Raw genomic sequence first — 19827 nt, 5'->3', positions numbered from 1 at the left:
CAAAAAACAGAAGGGATCTTAAATAAGAAAAAAAAGGGGTGGCAACAATTGACATACATGAGATGCCTTGCAAGTATGCATATTCTATATATTAAAATCTCTAACATTTACGCTAGTTAGCCCAATAGCTCACCCACCAATCAATGTTCCCCCACCCAACATAATGTTGACATCCTAAGAGTACCCGAAACCTATCCAATCATGGTCAAGAGAGTACTTCGCTCCATCACCATAAATTTAACATACCACATCATGACTCTATCATGCTTAAATCAGAGGCTAGGTTGACGAAATTGATGAAGGATTCCTTGCGAATCCAACTATCATAGATGGACCGACATTTAGAGGAGATATGATAAAAAATTTAATAATCCAAAAAGGAAGCGTTGGTTGACTCCACCTCGAGTCGATCATCATTCACCTAGAAAATTCAGGAAGAATCGATTCTAACAATCTTCCACCATCGTCGTTGGAGGCATTCGATGGCAATGCTAACCCAATGGAGGACATTATAACTTTCCATGCCCAAATATTATTATATGATACTTCGAAGTGAGGCTGATCGCTCATGAGGGGAAGTTGGATTAACTCGTCATGGGGCGATTTAGAGGGGTAGCGCCCCATGCTTCGTGCAAGATCGACTCTACTGATCAGGAGGCAGGGGCCTGACGAGGCAAAACCGACGTGTCGAAACCGACGTGGCGAAACCGACGAGGCGACACCGACGTGTCGTAGGTTAGATAACGGGTTTGGCACGACTTGGTGTTACAACTGCCGAGTTTGCAAGTTGGCGAGCGAGCCGGGGTGGCTCGGTTTAGAGACTTGACGGGTAGCTAGTCAGGGGTTGACGTGGAGCGACTTGGATTAACAGACTAGGCCGGTGATTCGGGCGTTGGATCGATCGAGATGTGACTCGGGCATAAGATTGGCCGCAAGGTATGGCTCGGGCATTGGATCGGCCAAGATGTGTGGTTCGGGCGTTTGGACCGGCCAAGATGCTACTCGGGTGTTGGATCGGTCGAGATGCGTGGCTCGGGCATTGGATGGCCAATGTGCATGGCTTGGACGTTGGATTTGGTCGAGATGCGACTTGGGTATTGGATTGGCCGAGATGCGTGGCTCGAGCTTTGGATGGCCGAGGTGTGTGGCTTGGACGTTGGATTTGGCCGAGATGTGACTCGGGCATTGGATTTGGCCAAGATGCGACTCGGGCGTTAGATTGGCCGAGTTGCGTGGCTCGGGTGTTGGATGGCTGAGGTGCGTGGCTCGGATGCTGGATTTGGCCGAGATGCGACTCGGGCATTGGATTTGGCTGAGATGCGACTCGGGCGTTGGATTGGCTGAGATGCGTGGCTCGGACACTGGATTGGGCCTATGGGTCGAGTGACCGAGCTCGGGCTCGGGTTTCGGTGTCGATGGGTAGCAAGTCGGGAGCGATCTGGAGCGACCCGAGCAAGAAATGAACCTGAGGACTGAGTGACTAAGCTCATCTCTGATTTGAACCTGGGGATCGAGTGAATAAGTTCGACTCTGAATTGAACCTGGGGATTGAGTGACTAAGCTCGGCTCCAAACTGAACCTGGTGACCGAGTGAGTAAGCCCGGCTCCGAATTAAGCCTGGGGACCGAGTGAGTAAGCTCGACTCCGAATCAAACCTAGGGACCGAGTGAATAAGCTTATCTCCGATTTGAACCTGGGGATCAAGTGAATAAGCTCAGCTCTGAATTGAACTTGGGGACCGAGTGACTAAGCTCTGCTCCGAATTGAACCTGGGGACTGAGTGAGTAAGCTCGGCTCCGAATCGGATCTGGGGACCGAGTGAGTAAGCTCGACTCCGAATCGAATCTGGAGACCGAGTGAGTAAGCTCGGCTCTAAATCGGATCTAGGGACCGAGTGACTAAGCTCGGCTCCAAATTGAACCTAGGGACTAAGTGAGTAAGCTCGAATTTGAATCGAATATGGGGACCGAGTGAGTAAGCTCGGCTCCGAATTGAATCTGGGGACCAAGTGAGTAAGCTCGGCTCCCCGAATTGAACATAGGGACCGAGTGAGTAAACTCGGCTCCGAATTGAACCTAGGGACCGAGTGAGTAAGCTTGGCTCCGAATCGGATATGGGGACCGAGTGAGTAAGCTCGGCTCCGAATTGAATCTGGGGACCAAGTGAGTAAGCTCGGCTCCGAATCGAAAGTCAGGAGCAAACTGGAACAACCCGGGCAGGAACTGGGCCAGCGAGGCACAGGTCAGGAACTTATCTAGAGCGCTTGGGCAAGAGCAGGGCTGGCTACCCGCAGGTCAGGAATCGATCTGGATGGCTCGGGCAAGAGCTGGGCTAGAGAGCCGCAAGTCGGGAATCGATCTAGAGCAACTCGGGCAAGAGTTGGGCCGACGAGCCGCAGGTCGGAAACCGATCTGGAGTGGCTCGGGCAAGAGTTGGGCTGGCGAGCCACAAGTCGAGAACCGATCTAGAGCTACTCGGGTGAGAGTTGGGCCGACGAGCCGTAGGTCGGGAACCGATCTGGAGTGACTCGGGCAAAAGCTGAGCCCGCGAGGCACAGGTCGAGAACCGATCTGGAGCCGCTTGGGCAAGAGCTAGGCCGGCGAGCCGCAGGTCCAGAATCGATCTAGAGCGGCTCAGGCAAGAGCTAGGCCGGCGAGCCTGAGGTCGAGAACTAATCTTGAGCGACTTGGGTAAGAGCTGGGCCAACGGGCCGCAGGACGGGAACCGATCTGGAGCGGCTCGGGCAAGAGCTGGGCCGACGAGCTGCAGGTCGGGAACCGATTTGGGGCGACTCGAATGAGAGCTGGGCCGGTGAGCCACAGGTCGGGAACCGATCTGGAGCGGCTCGGACAAATGCTCGGCCGGCGAGCCGCGGGTCGGGAATCGATATAGAGCAACTCGGGCAAGAGCTGGGCTGGCGAGCTGCAGGTCGAGAACTGATCTGGAGCAACTTGGGCAAAAGCTGGGCCGGCAAGGCACAGGTCGGGAACCGATCTAGAGCGGCTCAGGCAAGAGATGGGTCGGCGAGTCGCAGGTCGGGAACCGATCTGGCGAGCTTGTGGACCTCTTGTCGCGAGTGGCTTTTCGACATGATATTTTGGATGATGAGGCGTCTTTCGAAGGGTCCCCTAGGACATGGAGTTGCTTCTCGGGTTTCCTTGACATAGCACTTGAGATAACCTTTTCGGATCAAGTCCTCGATTTGATTCTGGAGGTCACAGCAATCTTCCGTGCCGTGGTCGTAGTCCTGGTGGAACATGCTTAGAGGGAGAGGCGGGGGCCTCAGGAGCAGTAGCTCTTGTCAGTCAAGCCTCTAGCGGGGTTGCACTGGGGCTACGGAAGTCGTTCCCCGGGATTGTTTCGCCCTTGGCCTCTTGCTGTCCATGCACTTTCCCACCACCAGAGCTTTGGCGGCGATGTACTGGTTGACGCATTGGAGCATCTCGGGGATGGTTACTGGCGGCTTCTCGATTAGTGACCAAAAGAACCTTGAAGGTTTCAAGCCCATCAGAAACACCTGCATTATTAGAGAGAGATGAGCGTCCGAAAATTCATAGATCTCGGTGGCTAAATGTGCCACGAACTGAGAGAGCGACTCATCCTCGTGTTGAGATAACGCCAGCAGTGTAGCGATAGAAGGCTTGGGTTGCACGCTGGTGAGGAAGTTTTGCTCGAACTCCCTTGTGAGTTGGTCGAAGGATGAGACTGAGGACTGGCGCAGCCGGTTGAATCACGCTCGTGCTGGCCCCTGAAGGTGGTCGGGAATTCCCGACACATCAATGCATTGGAGGTGCCATAGCTGAGCCCGAAACATGACGACATGCTCTGCGGGGTCAGAGCCGCCGTCGTACATCTCTAATGTGGGCAACCTAAAGTCGAGTGGTACAGGCTTGTCATGTATTTCCTGAGTGAAAGGCGATTCGCCCGAGCCGCCTTCATTCGACTTGCATCGCGATTTCTGGAACTCGCGCTGGAACTCATCCAAGCGTTGGTTGATCCGAGACAACTGGATCCTGAACGAGTCATCCACCGAGTCGGACGATATGGTGTCGGGCTCGGAGTGGAGCGGTGTGATTCGGCAGGGTGCGAGTATGCTCTACTTGGGCGGACCTCTCGAGTCCGTTGCTTGCTCTTGGGCTTCTCCAGTCCCGACCTGCTCCCTGTTCGGTCGCTGTTGGGACGGGTCGGTCGAGGGCGTCGCTAGCCGCACGATCTGAGGAATGATTGGAGCGAGCGTCTACATCATGCCCGCCATGGCCTGTACTTGCTTGGTTAGGCTAAGGAATGCCTCGGGTGTCACGACCGAGGGCCCTATGGTGAGCCTCGGGGGTGACAATCCCGGGTCGTTGAACAGACGACAGTAGCGATCTAGCATCGAAGCCGGGATCCTCCTGTCTCCGGGGGTGGGGAAGGCCTGACTTTTTGGTTTGACAAAAGGGAGGTCGGTCGGTGGTTCTCCCTCGGGGAGGATCCCTATCTGTTGCTCTTGCGACATGCCCTCCTTCTAGCGTCAAAATGTTAGTAAACAAATGTGCTGTGGCTTGTGAGTTAGCACAGCCTGGTCTACGGGTCGATGTCGGGAGTCTTCTATCGGTTGAGTTGGATATCGAGGTCTATCGGGCCCTTGCAATGGGGTGTTGATCAGTGTTCCTTGGTGTGCCGATCCGAGCGTCGTGTATGTCGAGCTACGTCTCTCTTTTTCTGAGGTGGTTGGCAGCTCATCTTCGTGAGGTGGTCAAGCCCTCGAGAAGGAGTACTGGTTGGCATTGTTTAGGATCTGGACCGATTGGCTGCTCTCCTTCGTGCACTGGATGGGGATTCTCGGGTGGTTGGTAGCTCGTCTTCGTGAGGTGGCTGCATTTTCCTTCAAAAATGGCCCTCGTTGGGTGATTCCCGACGAGAACCCTCTGACGAACAAGTCAGTAGAGTGATCAATTGATTTTACCACCTTTTTTCCCCTCCTAGCCAGATGCCGGCCAGAGGTCTTTATATTATTGTACGTGGGTCAGTCGTACGAGGTTTGGCATGGTAGACGTGCCGAGCAGTGCCTTAGTACAGATTCTGACTTGGCGTGTCTTGGGGGCGGCGCCGTCTCGGGGTTCCTGAGGCGTGACATGCCGAGCAGTGCCTTAGTATGGATTCTGACTTGGCGTGTCTTGTGGTTCCCAAGATGTGACGTGTCAAGCAGTGCCTTAGTATGGATTCTGACCTGATATGTCTTCGAGGCCAAAATATGACGTATCAATTATATTTATTAATGTCATCGAATTAAGAAGTAATGGTTTATATACATGCTAGCGCATCTATGTTCAAAGACACAGATTCACAATCTAAAAGTCGATCCTCTTCTGCAACGAGGCCGACAACGTATTCGGGCATTGTTATAGCATTTATCAGCTTACACCTCTTCATCATCACCAAAGTTACAGCATTGCGGTCAGCTGATGTAGGAGAAATTTAGCTCGAAACATGTTGAATCCCCGATGCAGGAGAGCATTGGGTTTCGAGGTTTCAAGATTAGGAGTCGGGTAATCTGGAGGGGTCTGCAGGGCATCTTCTGTTGGTCTGTTCGAAGGGGATGGAATGGTTTTAGGTGGTGGGGAACCATGATCGAAACTTTAGATGCAATTCGGGTTTCTCCTGGAAAGCATGCGGTGCACGAATGTTCGGAAAGGAAAAAGGAGGGAGCATTTTTAGTCCCACATCGCCAATTTTTAGGATTCACTGACAGGCTATATGAAGTTGTGGAAGCGCCTCGATCGCCGAGCCCGGTAACGCCGGCTTGTAACCCTAGTGGGGGCAATAAGGTGGTGGAATGTTGTGTTCAGCCCGAATAGGTTGGGTGCGGTCGTGCTAGACTTGGCTTGCCCGTTCCAAGTCAGGCAGCTGAGCTATGTGGCTCGAACGAAGGCCCGAGCTATCTGGGATCCTAAAGCGGAGGACACCGCGTCAGGCTGGTTTCACAGAGCAGCGATAACCTCCCGCTCTTGACGGTGGAAGGATAACAGGCCGGTGCACGCCACACCCGCCGTACCTATTGGGCTAACACTGACCAGACCACCACTTTTTGCACACCGATTTCTTTTTTTTATCTCAAGAGGGACAACACTGATAATAATATTTAGAAAATACAACGAAAATTTTTATCAACTAAATTAGTCTAACTTTTAGTGAATGCCAAAAGATTGATTGTAAAGAGCAAATATGGGATTCATTTTTGTAATAATATTTAAAAAATACAACGAAGATTTTTATCAACTAAATTAGTCTAACTTTTAGTGAATGCCAAAAGATTGATTGTAAAGAGCAAATATGGGATTCATTTTTGTTATGTCGCTCGAGAGATTCCTCTTTTGTTTAGGTCTGATCGTAATTCGTGTTATATATCACTTCATGGATTCTAATGATGCAGGAGAATTTTACTTGTGCTTCTCCTCGGGTGATTAAATCAGTGAAGAGCCCTTAGGAGATATGATTTTCTTATATCAAGATGCATTCGAGGTACAAAAATGTGCTTTAAAAAAAATCAAATTCTCATGTTGTTGTCGTCGTCGCATCCCACTACGCCCACACTTGCAGGTCTTGTTGATGGTGCACTGGTCATTCGTCGCCTGCATCGCTCGTGGTTGCATAGCTCTTCGCATGCGACTTATCAACAGCCATGGCCAACAAATACCGCAACGACATTGTTGTAGTTGCCCTAAGCAACGATAATGCTACAATCACAACAAGCTACAACAATCACCATAGTGGTAGCGATGAAGCTATAGTTGTCGCCCGCAACAATACTACTGTAGTCGTATTCTCTTCTCTTTTTATCTTTCATAAGACTACTACGAGCGATGTATTAAAAAAAAAAAAAATCTATAATCTCTCAATAATTAATATAATAAAACCTTTAAGGAATGAGCTCTGACTTTACTGAGATACCGAAGTATGTCCCATCTCATCATCCGCTAAAGGCCCATGGTGTGGGATTAGAAAGGATCACGACGAACTATGCAATTTCAATATATCTGTGTTTTCTAAAGTATATATTGTATGCGTAGGCAAATGACAGAGTGAACCCATCGCACTAACATGATCATTAGCATAGTTGATTTTGACAATGGAAGGTATGCGCTCGGCTTTGTCAATGTGCAGTGTCGAGATGCACGTTATTCCAGTAATAAAAAATAACTAATCGGCTATCTCGTGTGGATGTCAGTCACAAATGGGCAACACTGATTAGTTTAACCAATTTTGAACTCTTATTGAGCTTTTACATAACCAAAATTTTAATTTTTTTTTTCGTTTTTTATGTTCGTAAGCTCGACCAAAGTTTTATCTATTCCATTATTCTAGCCGTAAAAAAAACTTAAGCACTCGTGAACTCTTATGATTTTATTGTGACAAGCACAATCATTTTGCTTCATAAATATTAAGTTTAATATTTAATAAGATCATCATTCATCTTTGTATAGTTGTTGATTTGCATGGTTTGTTTGGATTGGTTGTTGATAGGTTTTGTAACTCCTTAGCCCATGGCAACGCCAACTTTTATAGGCTGACCCACTTTTTGTTCTTCCTCGGAGGCTACTAACGGCTCTTCGTTTTTTTTTAGTTTTTGCTAATTAATATAGCTTTTTCTCTTTTTACAAAGAATTGTTTTTTCTTTATGTAGGTCTTGAGAAATTTTTGTTGATATTGTGTCTTTTATTATATCATCTCGTTATTCAAGTTCATTTCTTTCGATGGAAGGAATTAAATATTAAAAAACAGTAAAAATATAATTATGATTAAAAAAATCAGAAGGGATCTTAAATAAGAAAAAAGGGGTGACAACAATTGACAAACATAAGATGCCTTGCAAGTATGCATATTCTATATATTAAAATATAAAACTTCTTTTATATATTAAAATCTCTAACATTTACCCTAGTTAGCTTAATAGACAACGCCACTAACTCAGTTGTTGTCACTGGCTCACCCACCACTAGCACCCATCAACTTTCCCCCATCCAACATAGTGTTACATCCTAAAAGTACCCAAAACCTATCGAATCATGGCCGAGAGAGCACTTCGCTCCATAATCATGAAATTTAGCATTCCATATCACGATTCTATCATGCTTAAATCAGAGACTAGATCGACGAATTTGATGAAGGATTCCTTGCAAATCCAACTATGATAGATGGATCATCGTTTGAAGGAGATATGATAAAAATTTTAATAATCCAAAAGGGAAGCATTGGTTAACTCCACCTCGAGTCGGTCATCATTTATCTAGAAAATTTAGGAAGAATCGATTCTAACAATCTTCCACCACCGTCGTTGGAGGCATTCGATGGCAATGCTAACCCAATGGAGCACATTATAACTTTCCATGCCTAAATATTATTGTATGACACTTCGGATGCCTTGATGTGTCACACATTCTCGACTATATTAAGAGGCCTAACACGAGAATGATACTTATATCTGAAGCCACTCTCCATCAGTTTCATTACCTAGTTCACGAGGAAGTTTGAATTTCACTTCATCGGGAATGTGCACCCGAGGCTAGCAATGTCAATGCTTCTCGTATTCATGCAATTGAAGGAAATTCTTACAAACTTCATCACTTAGTTTCATTAATAAAATCCAAAGCGTGGTATATCCGTTCGTCACTCTTGATACAAACCTTCATGATGAGTCTCAAGTCCTCTCATCTCTTCTCGTCGCTAGTGGAGAGGTCATCGGCGACAATACTACAGGCACTTCAAAGAGTCAATCAATATATTACCATCAGGATAATAATATCTGGTAAGCGTAAAGAGTCAGCCGCACAAGAGGTCGAAGTAAGAGCAACTATAGTCCACCCCGACCCCGAGGTCATCACAATAGAGGAAGAACGAACGACTTGAGTTACCTCGCCCAAGGTCTGAGCTAACCCCCTTGAATATGCTTAGAATTAAAGTTTTTTTCTACCGATAAAAGGAAAGAGACTCTTAAAAGACTCTCACTCGATGAATACTTCATTGGCAAAAAAAGACGGATCTAAATATTATCGGTTCTATCTGAATTACGTCCATGACACAAATGAATATCGAGACTTGAAAAAGGATATTGAAGAATTCATACATCAGATTTATCTTGCGCGATTCATCCTTAAGCACCAAGAACACTTACCTCGACCTCAAGAGTCACAGAGAGACAAATTGATATTAATATTGATAGACTCATCTTGAAAGGAGATAGCTCATTGGGTCATAAATCTTATATATGATTTATCATTGAAAAATGTACAAGGACGAAGGGCAACCTAAAAATAAACTTCAAAGAGAAGGAGATGAAGCACCTTTTATCTTTTGATAATTTTTATAAAGATGATAAACGTTAGAGTAAAGAGGTGATGATTAACACAATTCTATTGATATCTTCTACTTTATTATTTTCTAAAAACTCGAGCATTTAAATAGTAACCTTATTCTTAAGCTTTTGAATAGTGACCTTATTCAAATGGCCTCTTTGCCGATGAAATAGTTTTAGGTGATGAAAAGGTGGTAAGAACCATGATCGAAAGTTTGGGTGCAATTCGGGTTCTCTCAGAAAGCACGCGGTGCATGAATTTTCGGAAAGGGAAAGGAGGGAGCGGAGGAAGTGCTCTTAGTCCCACATCGCCAATATTTAGAGTCTCACAAAAAGTTATATGAGGCTGCGGAAGGCCCTCGATCGCCGAGCCCAGTAACGCAGTCTTGTAACCCGAGTGGGGGCAGTGATGTGGTGGGATGTTGTGTTCAGCTCTATTGGGTTGGGTCCGGTGATTTCCAGAGTTGGCTTGCCCGTTCCAAGTCAGGCAGCTTCGCAGTGCGGTCCGGGCGTAGGCCCGAGTCACATGCGATTCTAAAGCGGAGGACACCGCGTCAGGCTGGCTTCACAGAGCAGCGATAACCTCCCTCTCTTGACGGTAGAAGGATAACAGGCCGATGCACGCCGCCCCCACCATACCCATCGGGCTTACACTGACCAAACCACCACTTTTTCGCATTAAAAATAATAGTAAGATACAACGCATAGGACTATTAAATGATAGACAGAAAGCTCCGCTTTGCTGAAGTACCATGGTATGTCCCATCACATTATCCTCTAAAAACCAATGACGTGGGATTAGAAAGGATCAACTATGCAATTTCAACATAGCTTAGTTTAAATTGATTTTTCATAGGATTTGTAACTCCTTAGCCCATGGTGATGCTAATAATTTTTTTCAGCTTTTACTAATTAATATGGTTTTCTAATTTTTCTAAAAAAATAGTTTTTTTTTTATTTTTCATGATATTGTATCTTTTATTTTATCATCGATTATTCAAGTTCGTATCTTTGAATAGAAGGACTAAACTAATTAAAAATAAATAAATATTATATAGATCTTAGATTTAAAAAAATTCCAAATATGTATATTCTTAAAAAATATTAGGCGATCGTAACTTTGAAAATATTAAGCTATACAATATATGTTTGAACTCTATCGTTATCGATTACAAATGAAGAACCAAGGGCCACGACCCCTATGCCTTCACTCATCATCGTTCCTGGGTGAGGAAGGAGGGGAGGCATATTGTGTACCATCGCAATCGCCCATAAGCACCCCTCGTCATCGATCATAGGCGGGGAAAGAGTTTGGCTGGGCCCACTCATGAAGGCGATCAACAACGCTGTGGGTAATGGATGACTGTTCAAGATAAAAGCATGGCTAAGTGCGTAAGTCAACTCGTGTGTGAAGATACAAAATATCAAGGATTCGTGACCCCCTACTCTATTGTTGTTCTTAGCAAAGGGGAAAAGAGTTAGAGCATTGATATAGGGTTGAGGTAGTAATGGATCCGATAAAAGTAGAGATAAAACGATGTTTTAATGCACGAAATAGGTACTTTGTTTATATTTTTAAAAGTTGAGATGGAGAATTTTTGAAAACTAAAGTTTTTTTCTAAATATTTATATATCATTGAGGAGGGGAGTAGGAAGGAGTTTTACGTTTACAATGCAGTTGAATTCTTTCTCCAAAATAAAAACAGGTGGACAAATACACCATCCAAGCCTATGTTCCCTCTCGAAACCATTTGGTTCGTGAATCTCTCTGCAAAGGGAGGAGGGGAAAGTGGTCACACTATTCTTCATCCCACGTTGCTAGTTTTTACCTATTTTTATGCCTTTATATTACTCTGTGAAATACTTGTAATTGTCGAGCCTCGTAGCACAGGCTTGTCACATGAGTGGGGGCATGAAGGAGGTGGAATGATGTGTTGTGCTTGATTGGGTTAGGTTTGACCCACCCAACCCCGACTTGCCCATTTTGAGTTAAAAAATTGAGCAATGTGACTCCAGGCGAAGACTCGAGTCATACGCATCCTAACAGAGAAACGAGTATCTCCCGCTCTCGACAGTGGAAGGGATAGCAGACTGGTCGAAGCCACACCTTACCATGCTCGGCAAGCTAACATCGATCAGACCCCACTTTTTTGTTATTCATTTTCTCTCTAATTGGATTCTCTTTTTTGTTCCTTTAGTATTATTAGATTATGAGATTAAGTTTCTAATAGGGTAAGGTTGTATCGTAAGACAATCAAACGTATTATTACCTATGGGGATTACTTAGCGCTTTTCGATCTGCATCCATGAACAACACAGTTTGGCCATGAATGCATCATTCGGGGCGTTGGAGTAGAAAGAAGCTGTTCGTGCACAATCCAATTCTCTTGGGGCACTTGCAGTTTGTGTTACCCTCCAAAGCATTTTGGTGGTGGATGAATCGTGGGGGGTTGGCACAATTCTTAGTCCCACATCGCCAATTCTAAAATAATTAAAGAATTTATATTATGCTGCGAAAGCGCCTCGATCGCCGAGACCCGAGCGGGATCCTTGAGGTGGTGGGATGGTGTGTTTAACCCGGCTGGGTTGGGTGCTACCGCACAATACTCGGCTTGTCCGTTCCAAGTCAAGCAGCTGAGTCGTGCGGCCCGGGCGAAGGCTCTGGCTTCCTATGATCCTAAAGCGCAGGACACCGCGTCAGGCTGGCTTCACAGAGCAGCGACCACCTCCCGCTCTTTACGGTGGAGGGATAACAGGCCGGTGTACGCCGCACTCACCGTACCCACAGGGTTAACACCTATCAAACCACCACCTTTTTTGGTAAGAGGGACTTATTTGGTGTTGGGAGTTGGTTGAGGGAACATGACATGGAATGATCCCAAAAATTCATATATGTTTTAATGGTATAATCATCTAAACCTATGGTGATTTTAGTTTTTATTATATCATAAGATGTTTTTAGTGTTTTTTCTTTATACAAATTTAAGCTATCATCCTATCCCTCACCCTTAAATAAACTAGGGACACATGCCCTCTATGATTTTCTTTTATGATACTTATAATACAATTTTACTTCATTGATAATAAATTTGAGAGTTATAAACATCGTCTTTATGCACTCATTGATTTGCACTATTTATGTTGTTTGTTTTTTAGGTTTTGTATAGATCTCTTAAAGTAATCTTCTTAATATTATGTATTCTCATATACCGTTTAGTTATTCAAGTTCATATCTCTTGATGATGGGTGATAGGGGTAAAAACAAATATGGTGCAACATACCGGATTTAACATAACACCGCCCGCTGTCAGCCTCAACCAGACGGCTCACTGCCCCAGCAGAGGAACATTAATGTCGGCATGACGCGCACCCTCGCTAGCCATACCCAGACCATGCACGCCCGGACGTGGCAGGAGAAGGCGTCGACCAAGGCTCGCCATACCCTACGGCGACTCGACTCGACCGTCCACGCAACGCCCACTTCGGCAACGGGCGGGGTCAGGTGCACGACCCTGCCCCGGTAAGATGGCGTGACAGGTAACATCGAGCCCACCTATAAGTACCCTCGGGCTTCAAGCGGGCAAGGTAAGCGGACAAACACACTATTTTCCCCAAAAAACTCCCCTCTACGCCGCTAACTTGGCCGTTGGAGGGGTCGGGCCGAATCACCGACCCGACCTTAGTGCAGGTACGCGGTTGAAGCCGACCCAACCCGGCGACGCGGAGCATCCCAGCCTTATTCCCCGTGATCGGCCGCCCCGAGACCCCGAGTCTTGCAGTCTCTCTTGATCCTAGCCGTTCGGACCCCTGAACCAACCGCGTCGACCCCCAGGTCACGGCTAAAAAGGTTACTTACTGTAACAATGGGGATAATAAATGACAAGACTCGCGCAGACGTCGGCCGTCCCAACCGACACCTCACACCTCAAACGATTCGACGGAACCCGATTAGACGAATCGAAACGTGCACTGAGGTCCATTAACGACCTGTTCAGACTCGGTCCTTCACGCCACGCCAACACCAGTGTCAGACACTACCAAAAGTATGAGCTTGCTCCCTGCAAGCAAGCACATCAGGAAACAATAAGCTCCCCTATAAATACCCCCGCATTCGAAGCAGAAAAAAAAAAGACCACACCAACATAGACAACAAACTCCACTCCACATCACTAACTGAATCGTCGGAGGGGTCAGGCCGAGCTTCCGACCCCACCTGTGTGCAGGTGAGAAGACAAAGCTACTCCCCCGGGACGCAAAGAGAGGGCGCCTTCCCCCGGGGCATCCCGACGAACCCAGGCGTGATCTGGTCCGCGCGGTCGATCACCCCGACAATCCCGAGAAACCTCGAGAAAAGATCCCCGGCATTCAGCCCCGAACCAAGCCGTGTCCTCCCGAGACACGGCACAAAGTTGTTTACACCAACACTTTGAATATGAGATTTTAGTGTATCTTTTCAACTATCTAATATACATAGATAGTTAATAATAATAATTATTATTGTTGCTGTTGTTTTCTTAATATTCAACTAGCATGAACTATATAGAAATTTCAACTTGTATATATATGACAAAATTTCAACTCGATGCTAATAATTTCAGAGATTAAAATCTCTAGCATTTGCGTTTGTATCATTCAGGGCGGAGTACAATCCAGTGGAGTTCAATTCGCGTGTCTTCCAAAACGTAGTAGACGCACAGTTAGTTACAGCAGCATCCAAAGCATTTGGTGACCGCTAAGGAAGGAGAAGCAGCAGTGGTAATAGCATTCTTAGTCCCACATCACTTGTTTAGACAGATTGTTTGGCTTGATATGATGCTGTGAAAGCGCCTCGATCGCCGAGCCCGTTAGCATTGGCTTGTAACCCGAGCGGGGGCGAACGGGTTGTGGAATGGCATGTTGTGCTCGAGTAGGTTGGGTGCGGCCGCACAATTACTCGGCTCGCCCATTCTAAGTCAGGCAGATGTTCTATGTGATCTTGGCGAAGGCCTTAGTCTCATAGGATCCTAAAGCGGAGGGCACCGCGTCAGGCTGGCTTCACAGAGCATCGATAACCTCCCGCTATTGACGGTAGAAGGATAACAGGCCGTCGTACGTCGCACCCACCATGCCTACCGAGCTGACACTGACCAAACCACCACCTTTTTGCCGAGTCTTCGTTCTATATACAAGTCTAATTATAAAATATTGAAAAAGATAGGTAGGGAAAACTAAGAATTGCTGTGTGTGATGACAGTCTATTGCTGGGAGAAAGATTGTGTATGTGAGAGACACAACATTGTGTTTTCTACTACTAACTCTGTCAAATCTTATTATGATACCGTCTGTGATGTGATTTCAAGTGACTCTCCCGGCCTTCTGCGGCCGATTAAAATAGTGTTCTCGCGGTACCATGGCGCAGTGCTCAACAGTCACCTGTGTGTTTTATAGCTATTCTAAATCCTGTGAGATGGGCAATGATACGGAGTTACTTGTGCAACGAGGAGTTTTGTCAGGTTCCACGTAACCTGTAATGAGAATCCTATTCTTCTTCCCAGTTCCCTCACTGTGATTAGATTATTGGGAGACATGGCCGATCGAGGACTGCAACCTGCACTCTAACATGAGATTTTTCGTCTGGTATTTTGTTGTTGGCATGGGTTGTAAGGTATATATCGCATTCCGTCGTTTCAAAAGGACTTCCGGACTCTTTTATTATTATTATTATTATTATTATTTTGCACCAATTGACGTCCTTTGTCTTCTTGGTGATCGGAGTTCGGTGAAGCTCTGTACGTGCATCATCAGTTCATTATTCTATGAGCTTTGAGATCATAAAAAATACGACAATGGGGACGCTTCATCTTGTCTTCTTGCGAGGATTTCATGTCTGGATGTGTCGATTCGCTCGGGTCATCAAGCATCAAAGCATCTTAGATAACAGCTCTTCCTTCCGACTGCTGGTGTTGGCTTCCTTGTCTTTTGTTGCAGATGAGAAGCTACAGATCTGTTGCGTTTTGGCCTTTCTGCATGGTGTCATGTCGTGTAGCCATGGAGGAAAACAAGACGACGATATTTGGATGCATCGGATCCAAAATCTAATATCATTAAATGGATCACGTCTACTAATTTTAAGTGAGAGAGAGAGAGAGAAGATTGCATGATGTGCCATTTGCAGCATGCAGATCGTAGTTAAACTTGAACGAGAGAATGGATCGACAAAGACAACCACTGCTGAATCGTTTCTGTCTGTGCGTGGCTGGCTATTGCACCGAAATGTGACTTGAGAAACAGAAGAGCAACATAAGTTGGCTGCAGGTTAAGCACATGCCATGAAGCTCTCTTCCATGTGGCAGGCACACAAAGTTGGGTCGATCGGCGAGGCCGCAGCAGTCTTCCCTTGCTTGCTTACGCCACTGCCTAACATCGCAGCGTCTCTACGGGCTCCGATGAGCCAGTGGGGTTACAGTGGGCGCTATGTCTCGGTGCAAAAGACCAAAGGACGACGGAAGGAGCACGGATTACGGACGGAGGCTTTTGGAACTTAGCAGCTCCGTGGAAGATGCGATACAGCCCGAGTCACAAAAAGCCGATGCACCCTCGTCGACACCCACCTTTATGGTCCTTTCCTTTCTACTGTGCCGCTACGGGGAGCAGTGGGACAGTCCAACTCTAGGCTTTCCAACTGCCTTCCACCTGTTTGTATAAATTGGTCTACGAGGTATGTTTGGCGAACCACATCTGCTGTGGTAGGCACCTGGTGCGCAGGACTTTATGCTATTCATCTACGAGCATGATTGCTGATTTGGGATAGGTAATGTTAATATTACATTGGACGATAATGTCGATCTGATCCAGTTGGTCGATAGGATTGAGTTTGATCAATTTTGATGAAGAAGGGAACAATATCATATCATAGTCGGCAATCATTGGGCGGAGGGAACGTTTTGAAATCTGAACTGTAGTCAACGTCATTGTCTTGACCAGACAAAGCATGTTGCGGATGCCATCCAGCTGCAAAAAGCGTGCTTTGCCAGCGTCATGCTGTAACCCACTCCAAACTTCTCTAAACCTCCCCTTTTTTTTAGCAATAATTGATATGGTAAGTCACTGCTGAATATATATATATATATATATATATATATATATATATATATATATATATATATATATACATATATATATATATATACATACATATATATATATACATACATATATATATATATACATACATATATATATATATATATATGCAATTGGTATATATAATTTGTAATATGTATTTTCATTTGGCACCCATCATCAATTAAAAGATGGCACCTAAGTTTGCCACATTAATATGCGTGTTAAATGAGGCTTCAAATTTAGAGTTCCTAGCTATATGTCTTTTGAATCCATGTGGACCATCTAACACAACCCCTACATTCCCCAAGAGAAGAACCAAAAAGAAGTAGAAAGAAGATTGAGTAAAGCCTTTTATCCTCACCTTATCAAATTGGTTTGTCTTTGCTTTGTGCATTGGATTGCAGCTGTATATTTCATTTTTTCGGAGAACATAGGTGCCAAGGAAAGATGGTAGGCTAAGGAATCTATTACTGCTTTGTTTTCTTCTTTTCTCGAATAGAAATTAGTAATGTAAATTGGTGTACAAGTCAATTTTTATTATGTTCATCGATTGTAAATTTATTCATGTATGTCGTAGGATAATGGTAGTGCTCATTGGTTAATTAATCAGACTAGACCTTCTGAAAATTATATTATCTGGAGACAGATTTGATCTCAAGAACTATGATTTATTCTGTGCTCCGAGTTTTATATATTTTTGGAAAAATAAAAAGAAGTTGGATTTAGCTTTAACACTTGTCCATTAACTTGAGAATTTGTGCATGACCATAAATAATAGCCAATAACTTTAAAGGTTTCTCTAATAAATATAAACAGCCAATTACTTGATAATTCTTCTCATCTATAAATCAGTGAGAGGGAAGTTAGGTTGCCGATGATGAGCACAAAATTCTTTGTGGCATCAATAGAAAAAGTTGTAATATCCCAATCGTTTAGGATCGACTATAATTTTCTCGTTATTTCAAGGAATTACTTCATAGCATTTGATGCCAAACAAAAAAAGTAGTTCGAATTGGTGCATATTAAATTCAATAGAGATTTGTTTTTGTCACGTTGTGCATCATTTAGCGTACAATTTAGACAGCAGACTTTATGGAGGCAATTATTCAATTGAGGCCCTAACCACATTGTTTCCCCACTGCGACCTTATTCCACCTGTCGATTGCTTTTGGAATGCAGTTTCATGCTTGTTATCTCATGCAGATGATGAGCACTACAAATTTGGTAGCCATTAAATGCAGGGAGAAGGAGCATGAACCTGATGTCCCACGATGCCAATCCCTGAGTAACACTTCAATCATCCAAACATAAGTTTATGTGAATTTGTGAAGGGAATGTAACATAAGATAGCAATTCTTGCGACTTAGGTTATTATATATATATATATATGTGTGTGTGTGTACATAAAGACCTCAAGCTCTGAGAATTGGCAAACAAGCCAAAATTGAAGGAAAGCAGCAGTAAATATGAGAAATAATGGCACCCATTGGAGCAGAAACTTTTATATGCACACAGGAAGACATCATACTGCATTGTGAATGCTAATGATGTACAGGAAAGATCAACCGATGAAGTACATGGTTTTAATTGAATGCAAGGAGAAGATGGCTTGTATGCATTTTACGTTCAGCCATTGCAGTGCGTCTACAATTATTCGTAGAATGACAACAGGAGACCGTTGATCGCTGTCTCCTCCAATGGAATCGCTTCCTCATCTTGCAGAGTTGTTTGCAGGCTCACCAACGAATGTACAGTGACTGGAGAGAGGTGGAGGAGAAGGAACCATGTGTGTGTGTGTTTCGAGTTCATGAAAAGTCCCAGAAGGGAGCTTCCAAGCCAGTGGATGCGTTGACTTCCTGCGACCATATTGGATCAGGGAAGAACTCGTGGTCTCCTTTGCTCTCCGCCCATGGCTGCGGGTAGGTCCATAGGTCCTCTGTGTCATGGAAGATGAAGTCGCCCTCTAGCGCAGCAGAGTCGAACAGTTCCTCTCCGAGCCGCGGGAGCTCCACTATCTCGCCCAGCTCATCCGTCGGCGCCGCGGCAGGCTTCTCCTCCGGTGAGGACGACGGCGACGGGGAGGAGGCGGCGCTTCCTGGGCTTGCTGGATCCATGGCGGCCGCCCGTGCGGCGGCCTCCCGCACGTCGCGCGGGGAGAGGGAGGCGGGGCGGGGCAGCGTGCCGGCGAGGTTCGGGAAGTTGAGGATGGCGGCGGCGGCAGAGGGGCCCTTGACGCAGAGGGCGGCGGCGTCGTGGGCGCGGGCGGCCATCTCGGGGGTGGCGAAGGTGCCGAGCCAAATGCGCGACTTCTTGCGGGGCTCCCGGATCTCGGACACCCACTTCCCCCACGCCCGCATCCGCACCCCGCGGTATACCGGGTGCCGCCTGCTATCCCGCTCCCGCTTCCGCTGCTCCGTGGCGGCCCTGCCCGAGCTCCTCCTCGACGACGACGAACCCGAGGAGGAGGAGGAGGAGGAGGATGTCGCGCTGGTTTCGGACTCGGAGGATGCCCATTTGATTTGGTCGGCCATAGGACTCATCAAACCGCTTTGGAAGGTAAGGCTAACGTCTCGGAGTCCGCAAGGGGTCGGCGGATGGGAAGATACCCTAAACTCTGCTGGACCGTCGTCTCTGTGAATGATGCCGAGAGCGAAGGCGCAAAGAGGCGAAGTGGTAAGTAACTACACGATGGTCGCAAAGCACAATGACTCCATGTCACTACATTACATGGGCGTCATCATGATTCCAGTGCTTGGGCACGCACAGAGAGAGAGAGAGAGAGAGAGAGAGAGAGAGAGAGAGAGAGAGGCAATGAGGAGGAAGAGAGGGGGTGGGAAGGTCTTTAGTAGAGGGAGGGGGAGGAAGGAGCCAGGAGGGTGTCGAGATAGGGAGGTGGGCCGAAGCTACGGGCAGATGACGCAGCGAGAGGTGCATGCATGGTGTCCGCCCGAGCATTTGAAGGGTGACCACGCAAGCCACCCAATGTGGGACGTGCACCGCCGCTTCCACTTCTCTGCCGTTTTCACCTCTCACTTCCTCCCCCCCCCCATCTGTAACGTAAGTGGACGGACTGAATCACCCCGGACAAAGGTCGCCGGACGACGTCTGCCCTCTCACACGCGTTCTTTTATCGTGGGTCCCTGTGGCCCCCTGTGTTAGACCAGTGAGACGTTCCATCGTACCTAACAGTTTTGGGGCGACTCATTCCTTTCGACATAAATAGCAATATCGAAAAAGTAACAGCTTTTTTTATGTTGCAACACGTGATAAGAGAAATCTACGGTGGGTAAGCTTCATTGAGGATGTATGGAGAGGTGCGAAGCTTTTGTCCATGCCAGAGTCGCATTAAACGTGGCATGGTTGATCGACGTAACCACGTCGATCCACCAACC

At 46.3% G+C, this 19827-nt stretch overlaps 1 protein-coding gene across 1 annotated transcript; it reads right to left on the bottom strand.

Annotated features, from left to right (window-relative positions):
- Positions 1–17902: 17902 nt before the first annotated feature.
- On the bottom strand, positions 17903–19478 carry LOC103997045 (ethylene-responsive transcription factor TINY-like). Its single transcript, XM_009418174.3, has one exon. The coding sequence runs from the start codon at positions 18973–18975 to the stop codon at positions 18241–18243; it is 735 nt and encodes a 244-aa protein (XP_009416449.2). The 5' UTR covers positions 18976–19478; the 3' UTR covers positions 17903–18240.
- Positions 19479–19827: the final 349 nt, after the last annotated feature.

Source organism: Musa acuminata, chromosome BXJ3-9, assembly GCF_036884655.1.
Source record: "Musa acuminata AAA Group cultivar baxijiao chromosome BXJ3-9, Cavendish_Baxijiao_AAA, whole genome shotgun sequence".
Classification (NCBI taxonomy): Eukaryota; Viridiplantae; Streptophyta; class Magnoliopsida; order Zingiberales; family Musaceae; genus Musa; species Musa acuminata.
The sequence above is the reverse complement of the archived record's forward strand: the minus strand, read 5'-3'. Positions and strand labels throughout refer to the sequence as shown.